Source organism: Balaenoptera musculus, chromosome 14 (assembly GCF_009873245.2).
Source record: "Balaenoptera musculus isolate JJ_BM4_2016_0621 chromosome 14, mBalMus1.pri.v3, whole genome shotgun sequence".
Taxonomy (NCBI): domain Eukaryota; kingdom Metazoa; phylum Chordata; class Mammalia; order Artiodactyla; family Balaenopteridae; genus Balaenoptera; species Balaenoptera musculus.
Genome location: NC_045798.1, coordinates 41,036,390 through 41,048,695, shown reverse-complemented (window position 1 = coordinate 41,048,695; position 12,306 = coordinate 41,036,390). Strand labels below are relative to the sequence as shown.

Sequence of the window (12,306 nt, the reverse complement as noted above, 5' to 3'; positions counted from 1 at the left end):
ATTTAGAGCTGTGTAATAACTATTATACCCCACACTGAAAATTAATTTAAAATTATAATACAAGTGTATCAACACCCTAGGATTTAAAAGCCAAAGTCTCTTACTACAGTACATGAACTCTCTCAAAGAATAATCAAAATAACACCTGGATGTCTGTAAAAACAAACAACCAAACAAAAAACCCAGAAAAATCCCTCCAACTACATTTGAAGATAATGAATGGTTCTTTTTCATATAATATGTTCACAGAATATCTTAAGCTAACAACTTTCTAGATCTCACCTCAGTAATGCATCAATAATCTGCAGTTATAGAGGGAGGAAAAGTGGACACAGGCTGACATGCCTGATCATATTTGTATTTACCTAGCTAGGAGGCTTCACTCTGCTCCTTCAAAATTGTCTGCCTCCTCATTTCTTCCTCCTCCAATTGAGGCTGTCATCTTTGATAAACAGCTAGTGCCAGAAAAGAAGCCCATAGGTGAAGAAGTATTCTAAGGCTCTGAAGTCACATTAAAAACTAGTATGAACCATCATCAACTTCTGGCATCTGAGAAGATGACATTAATCAAATAAAGTGGATGAAACTCACACTGCAGTGGGAGATTGGCTTTATGTAATGCTTTCTCCTTTTTCTTATTTACAAGCGTGTATGTAGGTTTTCACAGTTTAGTTTCCTTAGCCATGACACCACATGAACAGTTTACCTGGACAGCATCTTCTGAGTTCCCTAGACATTTGTGTATGGCACCAAGAAACAAATACTTTAATCCAACGACAGATGAATCATCCACTTCATGGCAAGCTTAAAGAGAAGCGAAAACAGCAGGAAGGAAATACGTTCACTTAATTCCTTAAATATCATCAAGAGTTAAGCATTTCATTGTTTAGTAACGTATTCAAGTTCAAACTGAGAAGGTTTCCCTTCCTCATCCATTAGTAAGTATCCTTAGTCAAAGAAAGACAAAGATATCAAACTTCATGGTGCCAAGAAGACTCAAAATTGCATCATATTATTACTAGGTCAAAGAAGCCAATCTGAGAAGGCTGCATACTGTACGACTCCAACTACATAACATTCTGGAAAAGGCAAAACTGTGGTGAGTTGCCAGAGGTCTGGAAGGTAGAGCACAGGGGATTTTCAGGCCAGTGAAACTATTCTGTATCATACTATCTATAAGAGTGGATACATGTCATGATACATTTGTCAAATCCCATAGAATGTACGAAACAAAGCATACACTCTAATGTAAATTACGGACTTCAGGTGATAATGCTGTGCCAGTGTTGGTTCATCAGTTGTAACAAATGCACCGCAACGGGGTGGGGGGGATGTTAATGGTTGGAGAGGCTGTGTGGGTACACATGGGGGGGGGGGGTTTGAGGTGTGTAGGAACTCTCTGTCCTTTCTGCCCAATTTTGCTTGAATCTAAAACCGCTCTAAAAAATAAAGTCTATTGGTATCTTTCAATTGCATCATATTAATTCAAAAAACCACACAATGAGCACCTTCACATGTTTGTAGAAGGTACTGCACCAGTCTCTGAGAGGGGATCAGACTTGATCCCTCCACTTCGAGAAGCTTGCCATCTACTGCGGAGGACGGGCACACATGTTGGGAGGATAACATGGAAGTTTTCCAAGGAAATGAAAAGAGTGGAAATTGGAAACATAGTGGAGCTAACAGAGGAGGAAAAATAGTAATTATTTCTATGAACCAATAAAGGTACTGAGATTTGAAAAGATTTTATAGAAACATACACATACATACAATAATATATGTACACACATACACACATGTATATCACACACAAATGTATGTACATGTATATATGTATGTACATATGTGTGATATATGTGTATGCATGTGTATATGTAGGTATATATATATATATATAGAAAGAGAGAGAGAGCTCAAGTTTCCAGAAAAGGTTTTGGAAGTAACTGGAAGAGCTGGGTAGAGTAGCAAAGAGGTAAATGTGAAGAAGAGTCTAAACCTATAGAAGCAGGAGGTGCCTCAAAAACCTAGGCGGAAAATACCTCCAAAGAAAAAGTACTCAAAAGATCTTAAGGCAGCGGCAGTGTTAAGGAAGGGGAATGTACTTCATTCATCCCCTCATTCATTCATTAACTCTACTCATTCATTCAATATTTACTGAGCAACTACTATATGACAGCAGTGACCAAAGAGAAAAAAATTCCTGCCCTTAGGAAACTAACATTTTGTGGAGGAGAGAGATGACACAAAAGACACGATAGGTAAAATAAGTGTATTAAGGAAGTGTACAAACTAAGGTAAAAAATAAAGCCAGGAAAGGAGATAGCGGTATGCATGTGTGTCGGAAACGTACAGGTTAAGGCCCACTGAAAAAGCCACAGGTGGGTAAAGACCTGAAGAAAATGAGTGAAGGAGCCATGTGGATGTTTGTGGGAAGAGCTTTTGAAGGCAGAGAACAGCCAAGTGCAAAGGCACTGGGGGGGTGGGGGCGGGTGGGAGCGTGGTGAGAGGCAATGGCAGTGGGGGCGTGTGTACAGACCGTAGGCCACTCAATGGATCCAGACTTTTACTTTGAATAAGATGAGGCCACAGAAGGTCTCAGAAGTGAACCACCACCACATAACTTAGGTTTTAATGGGAGCACTCTGCTGTGCTGAGAATACACGGTAACATCCTTAAAACGCAGAGGAAGAATGCAGTGGAGAGGGGCAGGTGGGTGAGGAAGGGAATGAATGAAATGACAAGACAAGGATATAAGAATCCAGCTAGCTCTGCTGATGCAGGGAGTCACAGACAGGGACTCTGATAAGCTGAGTGCACAAAGCTGTGTGGGCCTGATGGGAAGAGTGTAATCAATGCAGATGACCGCTATCACCCACGATCAGGTGTTTGTTTGTTTGTTTTCCCGGAACTTGACTATTTCTCTACAAAGATCTTCACCTGTTTTCTATATGACTGAGTTGATTTGGATCATTACTGCTTAACACTGGAGAATGAGATAATCTAATTAACAGATCTCTTAACTGGACTTTTAGCAAAAATATTAGAGAATTATCTCATGTTCACTCCAGAGCCTGCCTCCCTCCCCAGGGCCACATTGTTGTTGTTTATTTTGACAGCTGGAAAGGAGCTCAGAGAATATTTAGTCACATTAAGTGATGATCGTTCTTGTGCCTGCCAATTACCATTTTATATTTGCATGTCTGTTTTAATTATCTCTAAACACATGATCCTGCACTTGTGCATTAAAAAGAATACCTAGGGCTTCCCTGGTGGCACAGTGGTTGAGAATCTGCCTGCTAATGCAGGGGACATGGGTTCAAGCCCTGGTCTGGGAAGATCCCACATGCCGCGGGGCAACTGGGCCCGTGAGCCACAACTACTGAGCTTGTGCGTCTGAAGCCTGTGCTCCGCAAGAAGAGAGGCCACGATAGTGAGAGGCCCACGCACCGCGATGAAGAGTGGCCCCCGCTTGCCACAACTAGAGAAAGCCCTCGCACAGAAACGAAGACCCAACACAGCCAAAAATAAATAAATTAATAAAACAAACAAACAAACAAACAAAACCCAATTGGGGAAAAAAAAAAAAAAGAATACCTAAGGGGCTTCCCTGGTGGTGCAGTGGTTAAGAATCCACCTGCCGATGCAGGGGACACGGGTTCGAGCCCTGGTCCGGGAAGATCCCACATGCCGTGGGGCAACTAAGCCTGTGCACAATAACTACTGAGCCTGCACTCTAGAGTCCGCGAACCACAACTACTGAGCCTGCATGCCACAACTACTGAAGGTCGCACGCCTAGAGCCCGTGCACCGCAACGAAGAGTAGCCCCCGCTGGCCGCAACTAGAGAAAGCCCATGAGCAGCAATGAAGACCCAACGCAGCCAAAAACTAAAAAATAAATAAATAAAATAAGTAAATAAATAAATAAATTTATTTTTTAAAAAAAGAATACCTAAAATTCCTTACTGGTCCTTTGAGGTAGACACTGGTAGATATTCCAGACTTGCATCAACAACCAGGGATGGGTTTAAAATTATGAATCTTTTTAAACAGAGCAGAACTTGAACATCTGGGAAAATTCTGTTTCCTTTCAAGTAATTCCCTTAAGAGGGTTACACACTTACCCTAATTACAGGGTCTCTGCACACAACTTCTTTCGGAGTTGCACTATGTTGCTCTGGAATATCAACACTGACGAACTTTTTGACCTTTGAGAGGGAACCTTTTTTTTTTTTTTTTTTTAAATAAGCAAAAGGCATCTGCAGGGAATTCTGATGATAAAAGTATGTGATTCAAGGGAAAACGCTATATTTGATCAAAAACAAGTGTGACTACAAAGAAATCTGACAAATTTTGTACAGCCACTATCTTTGAATAAGTCCAAAATATTAATACTAAATCACTTTTGGAAAAGAGCAGCATATATGTGAATAAGACTACATTTCCAAAGGTAACTGCTTTCTATAAAATCATATTTTTGGATGAACAGTCAGTGGCATTCCATACCCACAGGTTCTGCATTCACAGATGCAACCAACTGTGGATTGAAAATATTCTGGAAAAAAAAAATTCCAGAAAGCAAAACTTAAATTTGCCGCACACCCAGCAACTAATTACATACTATTTACATTGTATTTGCAACTACATATATAGCATTTACATCATATCAGGTATTACAAGTAATCTGGAGATGACTTAAAGTAAACATGGAAAAGTGCACGTAGGTTATACGCAAATACTACACCATTTTATATGAGGGACTTGCGCATTCACAGATTTTGGTATGTGTAGGGGGTCCTGGAACCAATGCCCCACAGATACACAGGGATAACTGTATGTGTGCGTGTTTCGTTTTTTTAATTAATTAATTTATTTATTTATTCATTTATTTTTGGCCATGTTGGGTCTTCGTTGCTGCGTGTGGGCTTTCTCCAGTTGTGGCGAGCGGGGGCTACTCTTCGTTGCGGTGTGCGGGCTTCTCATTGCGGTGGCTTCTCTTGTTGTGGAGCACGGGCTTAGCTGCTCCACAGCATGTGGGATCTTCCCAGACCAGGGATCGAACCCGTGTCCCTTGCATTGGCAGGTGGATTCTTAACCACTGTGCCACCAGGGAAGTCCCTGTGTTTTGTTTTAACACAGCATTCTCACCATGTAATCATTTTACCAGCTGCATGATTTAAATATCTTCATGCTCCCAGGAATAAGAAGCTGTGTGTAGAGAGCTGAAAGCTTTGCTAATCAATGTGCCATCCTCAGGCCAGCAGCAGAGACACTTGCTCCTATGGGAGCTGGGCAAGTCACCTAACTGTTCCGAGTCTCACCTTCCTCATTATAAAATGGGCACAACAATGCTGTCCGCCTTTTCTACTTCCCTGGGTTCCAGTGAAGAGCAAAGGAAATCACCTGCCAGACTATAAAATATCATTCAAATGTCTGCCATTATACCTTTAGAAGAAATGTTACAATATTTTTTTTTTTAATTTATTTTTATTTTATTTATTTTTGGCTGCATTGGGTCTTCGTTGCTGCACGCGGGCTTTCTCTAGTTGCAGCGAGCGGGGCTACTCTTCATTGCGGTGCACGGGCTTCTCACTGCGGTGGCTTCTCTTGTTGTGGAGCAGGGGCTCTAGGCACGCAAGCTTCGGTCGTTGCAGCACACGGGCTCAGTAGTTGTGGTGCACGGGCTTAGCTGCTCTGCGGCATGTGGGATCTTCCTGGACCAGGGCTTGAACCCATGTCCCCTGCATTGGCAGGCGGATTCTTAACCACTGTGCCAACAGGGAAGCCCACAATATTTCTTTAATAACCAGTAAAGCTTTATTTTACTCAAAGATTTATTCTCTCCATGAACTTCTCCTACCACTATAATAAAAATGACTTTGTGAAGGTTTTATTACCATAACTTATAGTCTTATGATTTTTTAAACATATGAATCAAAAAGGTAGGTTCCCAGTTATACTCCTTGGTGTCTACTCAAGAGAAATCAGCATGTAATTCCACACAAAAGGTCAGTACACTTACGTTGCACACTTATGTTTGTAGCAGCTTTACGCACGATCACTAAAAACCCAGAAACAAACCAAATGTCCCGTAGGAGAAGGAAAAAACAAATCGTGGCACAGGTATAGCCATACGATGGAATCCCACTCAACAAGTGAGAGGAACAAACTACTGACACAGATACAACGTGGGTGTCACAGACACTAGGCTGTACAAATGAAGCCACGCACTAAAAAGTACACACTGTCTGATTCCACTTGTACGCAGTTAAAACATAATCTGTGGAGAGAAAAATCAGAACAGAGGGTGCCATGGGTGGGGCCTGACTGAGAAGGGGCATAAGGGAAATCGCAGGGGTGGAAGAAATGTTCTATGTTTTGATCATGGTGTGGATGCCACAGTGTGTATATTTGTCAAAACTCACTGAAGTGCATGTACACTTAATATCTATGCATTTTAATGGATGTCCATATGAAAAAAGAGGTTTCATTGTGGGGGGGGCAGGTGGAAACATATGCTTCCAGCCACCTGCATGGCTTTAGGATTACCAACCCTGACGATCAGTGTGCATCGCCTCACACCGCGGACAAGACAAGTACATCTGTCCCTTCCAGTGCCTCCTACTCCCATCACCTAAGTGACGGAACTTTTTCAACCATCGCACCATTTGTCCAAGAATGACAGATTTGTACTCTCTGAATCAGAGGAGATTAGTGACACACTGAAGGAACAAGCTGCTGTGCACAGTTTTGTTTTGTTTTTTACCTTGACTCATCCTCTGTAGGTTGGGGAGGGAGCAGTTGGGGAGGGCTTTCCACAAGTACAACACTTCAATGGACGCCAGCACGCACAGCGCTTTGGTTGGGGTTTGTTTCCGAAATCTCTCTGCCTGCAAGCAGTTGGAATGATTAGGCAACATTAGAAAAAAACCAAATTCAGATAAAAAAAAAAATTTCGGAGACATTAAAAAATACATGGTTCATATTTGATGTGAACGATCCCCTCCCGCAAAGTTAAAAATGAAAATTTCTCTCTAAATTTTGCTCTCTGATTTTTAATATATTGGTAGATATGCCTTTCTCTTATTCAATTCAATCTACTATCAAGATCCAGGATATATTTTGAAAACTTTAAACTGAAATGAATCTAGTTTCATTCTAAGTCAAAGAAATTTATAAAAGCTGGGTGACAAATAATAACTTGATGGGTTTATATGGAGGATGTAATACTAGATGCCTTTTAGTTACAGTTTTATTGACGTTTTAGTTTTCTAATTAGTCCCAGTCCTCTCAGGGGCATTCCACATTACAATCTAGTTTATACTCACACTAAATCATTAAATGTTCATTCAATAAAAACTTACAACTAAAAACATGGAAAATTCAGGATATAAGTTGTCAGGTAACCCATGGTAATTCAGCTAAACTGTATTCTTAAAAGTACAGAAGTAAATTAGGGGCTTGGTCCCTACAGTCCTGGGCCCTTCTGCTGGTATATTTGATGCACACTTGTTTTTTATTAGGGCAGAATGTGATGCTTTCACTATATGAGAACCAACAGTCTGTATCTCTTGCCCAGGTTCTGCTGATTTGCATTCTTCTGAGGCTACCTAGCTCTTCAGACAGATGCACTTCCTCTCCGGAGGCTCATGAGCGCCACAGGATCTGTAATGTCTCTATTCATTCAAAGAAACAACTGCTTTAATTATTTGCAACCAAACAGTACTTTGCATTCAGAGCAGAAGAATGACATGGGAGTAAATTCTCTCCACAGTCGTGAACTGCATTTTGCATGGCATTAGGTTGCCAGCTTTGCATATGATTTCTTAAAACCTGTCCAAGGTGGCAATGGTTGCAAATATCCATCATAAATGACACACCAGATCAACAGGTTCCAACATACCTTTTTCACTGAGAACTGTTCAATCTGATTGTTTTTCCTTTTGAAGAGTTTCTGAACTTCTTTAAAGACAATCTGTGCCCCGTCCACATCACCGGTGGCTCCCTGACAAACTGTAAGAAACCATCGTTGTAATCTTTAAGTATCAGGCGGAAAATGCCACTAAGGGACACACCTAGGTTGATGATACTTGGAAAACGTTACCAAAGGAAAAAATGGGAGCAAATATTTTTTTTTTAATTTTATTTATTTATTTACTTATGGCTGTGTTGGGTCTTCGTTTCTGTGCGAGGGCTTTCTCCAGTTGCGTCAAGCGGGGGCCACTCTTCATCGCAGTGCGCGGGCCTCTCATTATCGCGGCCTCTCCCGTTGCGGAGCACAGGCTCCAGACGCGCAGGCTCAGTAATTGTGGCTCACGGGCCCAGTGGGAGCAAATATTTTTAAAGACTGTTACACATGGGACTACACCATCCTGCTGATCGTCGTTCCACCGATTCAACAACTATTTCCTGGGACTTCCCTGGTGGCGCAGTGGTTAAGAATCCGCCTGCCAATGCAGGGGACACGGGCCCGATCCCTGGTCCGGGAAGATCCCACGGGCCTCGGAGCAACTAAGCCCATGTGCCACAACTACTGAGCCCACGTGCCTAGGGCTCGTGCTCCGCAACAAGAAGCCTGGGCACCACAACGAAGAGTAGCCCCCACTCGCCGCAACTAAAGAAAGCCTGCACGCAGCAACAAAGACCCAATGCAGCCAAAAATAAACAAAACAAAAAAAACTATTTCCCTGGCGCTAGGTTCCCTGAGCTTTGGGGCGGGGGGCGGGGACACGTGGGAAAACTACAGTCCTAGCCCTCTTTGGGGGAGACAGTCTTGAACAGTAACAAAACCCCCAGATATTATCACAGACTACAGTCCATTTAGAGCTCACATACTCGGAAAGTGGAAGAAAAAGGAATCTAGGCAAGAACACTTAGGAGCCAGGAGGACTGTGAAAGCCTCACGGTGGTAGAAGGATACCCCTGCACCTGGAAAGAAAGTCATGAATTAGTCCTGACATGTTTACTGGGCACCTACCACCTACAGCCGCCAGCAAGAATGCAAAGAAGAAACACACACGTTTACACCCAGAAGAAACTTAAATTTCAGCTGGAGAGAGAAGACACACAGTCCAGAGCTACAATGTATACAGTGATGAGAGCCTTGGGAGTCCTGGCACCAAAGTACTTTTGGAAAAGCTCATCAAGGGAAGGGATGGTTTCTCTTTGGAGTGATTAGGGCAGCTCTGAGGAACTAAGAGTCAAGCTGAGCCTTGGAGGGGGGTAAGATTTTGATGGTCTGCATGCTATCTTCATCCCATCCAGAGCCCCCGGCAAAGACGTAGTCGTATTTCCTTTGGTTCACCTGCTCGCTACCTTCTCCAAACTTCACACCAGGCTGCAGTCCCATCCCTTCATTGAAACTTTACCAACTACTCTTCGTCGTCCTCTTTTCAACTCCCATGAAGATGAATTCATTTCTGTTAATCTTTTGCTGCTTTTGTCTTTGCCACATATTGTTTTTCAACCCCCAGTTGGAATGTCCATTGATTTGCTAGTTCTTTCTTCTTTATTCAAGTAGTCCTAAAACTGGGTGGTCCCATACTCGCATTTTGGGGCTTGGTCAAGCCAGGCACAGGGCTATGGCATGTCAGAGGATGGGCAGCTAACGGAAGGGGCAAAGAAGCACAAGCAGCAAGGTTTGCAGAAAGCTGAGGTCATCAAGGTGATGGGAAAGGCAGAAGATTTCTACTGGCAATAAGTGGGATTAGGCTGAATATTCAAAAGGAGAGATCACCCCCAGTTATGAGAGCAGCACTGGTCCAGATGTGGTGGCCTGAACCCATCCAAAATGACCTCATCGGTTGTGTTATAACATTTCAAAACAAGAAAGAAGTTCAGTGATTGTTTCGTAAAACAACTCCATCATATTATAGATCAGAGGATGTAGAGGTCCAGGAAAGTTAAAAGTCTTGCCTGAGGTCACACAGTAAATCAATTAAAAAGAATAATATCAGCTGCCCCTAGCTTGAGGTCTCCTCAGATAACTGGTAACATTATTATATAGTCACATAATATTAAAAAAAAGGAATGAGCAAGTGTGGGTACACAAGAGAGTCATAAACATCAACAGTATCAGGATCTGAATCACCTTTGCGGTTCTACAACACTAATACCTCAGACCCTGAAGAATATACACCACCTCCTCTCAGTACAGTTACAGACAGTTGCTTTAAAAGACGCAGATGTTTGAAAGCATGAGTGTCTCTGATTTATCCCAAGTCTGAGACCTACACAGAACTTAGAGGACGCTTGGCTCATCCATTCAGACTACGCTTTTCGGTTAACTTCTTCTGGGTAACATACCCAACAGAATTGAAAGCAGGGTCTCAAAAAGAACTGTGTTCACAGCAGCATCACTCACAACGGCCAAAGGGTGGAAACAACCCAAGCATCCACTGACAGTGAACGGATAAACAGAACGTGGTCTGTACATACAATGGAATATTACTCAGCCTTAAAAATGAATGAAATTCTGACACATACTACAATATGGATGAACCTTGAGGGCACTATGCTAAGTGAAATAAACCAGATTCAATCAACAAATAGTGTTGAGTCCGCTTACCTAGAATAATCCAATTCACACAGACAGAAAGTAGAGCAGTGGTTGTTAGGGGCTGGGGAGGGGGCAGTTATTGTGTAATGAGCATAGAGTTTCAGTTTGGGACAATGAAGTTGGACAGTGGTGATGGCTGTGAAGGAACTTAATGCCACTGAACCACACACTTAAACGTGGTTAAAATAGGGACTTCCCTGACGGTCCAGTGGTTAGGATTCTGGGCTTTCTCTGCTGGGGGCCTGGGTTCGATTCCTGGTTGGGGAATTAAGATCCTGTAAGCTGCACGGTGCGGCCAAAAAAAAAATTTTTTTAAAGGTTAAAATAGATTTTATGTATATTTTACCGTAATAAAAAAAAACCTCTCAGCTGTAAGATGAAGAAGGTCTGAAGATCTAACGTATAACATGGTGACTACATGTGATAATACTGTATTGTAAAATTGAAATTTGCCAAGAGAGTAGAACTTAAATGTTCTTACAAAAAAACAGATAAATATAAAAAAAGAAATAGCACAAGGAACTAAGCCCCCAGTGGCAGTGTTTCTGGTCGCTGAATGCCCATCTTCTCCGACGCTGCCTGTAACACGTACCTGTCCTTCAGGCCAACTCAAATGACAGCTCCTTCAAGGAGCCTTCTCTGAGAGCTTGACAGAGTGACCTTCTCTTCCGGCCCACCAGATGGGCCGGCGTACACTTTAGGTGGAGCTCCTCACACATCATCTGCACGAAGCCCCCGTGGAGAGGTGGCGCCTAGAGTCTTTCACGCTTTATCATCTGCTACAACTGGTATGATCCTGGGATTTCCAATATCTGGAGAATAAATGCTCCTCTATACACCCACACCGTACCGTTATTTCTTCATGTTCCATGCTCAACAACGATTAAAAAGAAACACCTGCCCACAGTGACTATGTGGCCCCATTACACCCTAACGACCGCTGGGGGGTGCTGCAGCCTCTCTGTTTTCATTCATCAACGTGCTGTGCACACCAAGCCTGCTACTTTCATCCGAGATGCCTGTGAGTTCTGTAAACCAACCCTTAAAGTATCCTAAGCGGGATACTGAAAATAATCCTATTCAAACATCAGCTATAAGAGCCATACGAAAACAGATTAATACCTGCGGGGCTTGCAGGAAGGCCTGTGAGTATAAGGGCCTTCCATCCTAACTGCTCATGGACTGCAGTTTCAGAACATCCAGGACAGACACACTGGTCACCATCTTCTAATTCTATCTTGTTTTAAAGAGACCAGTTAAGGGGATGGAATGACAGGAGACGTTTTGTTAAATCCAAATATTCAGAGAAATAAGAAGATATTGAAAGTAATGTTTGGATTAGCCTTAAATTTTAAGTAAAAGAATCACTTATATGGGTGTGTAAGGAGAGCTCATTGTTAGAGGCAGAAAATGTACAACTACCTGGGTCTCTTCAATCTCCACCTGGACCATTCTGCATCACAACAGCACTTCATGTATTGTAGCTCAGGGCACAGACAGCTATTTTGTCCACCAGGGGGCAGCATGTCTTTATCTCTTCATTTAAGGGTAAAAAGGCAAAACACACTGCTGTGCCTATCAGACATTACAGTTGTTTCTGCTATGATGACATGCAGTGTTGAATTACCTTGTGTTCTGCAAAATCACACTGTAATTATAATAGGGTTAATAAGTAAAACAAGGCTGAACAGACTACTCAAAATCTGTGCAACTCTGTAACCAGGGCACTAACAATCCAAAGACATTAACA

General features: G+C 42.4%; 1 protein-coding gene across 2 annotated transcripts in view; it reads right to left on the bottom strand.

Moving 5' to 3' along the window:
• TTC39C (tetratricopeptide repeat domain 39C) overlaps positions 1-12,306 on the bottom strand; it is a 110,665-nt gene that overhangs the window by 3,782 nt on the left and 94,577 nt on the right. The window contains exons 9-12 of one of the 2 annotated variants that reach the window (XM_036823563.1): positions 7,902-8,011; positions 6,765-6,888; positions 707-804; positions 366-455 (exon numbers count right to left, since the gene is read on the bottom strand). In XM_036823563.1, coding sequence (XP_036679458.1) covers positions 411-455; positions 707-804; positions 6,765-6,888; positions 7,902-8,011 — 377 coding nt within the window. In that variant the 3' untranslated portion in view covers positions 366-410. The remainder of the gene's footprint in view (positions 1-365; positions 456-706; positions 805-6,764; positions 6,889-7,901; positions 8,012-12,306) is intronic. The other variant, XM_036823561.1, reaches the window with a different exon arrangement.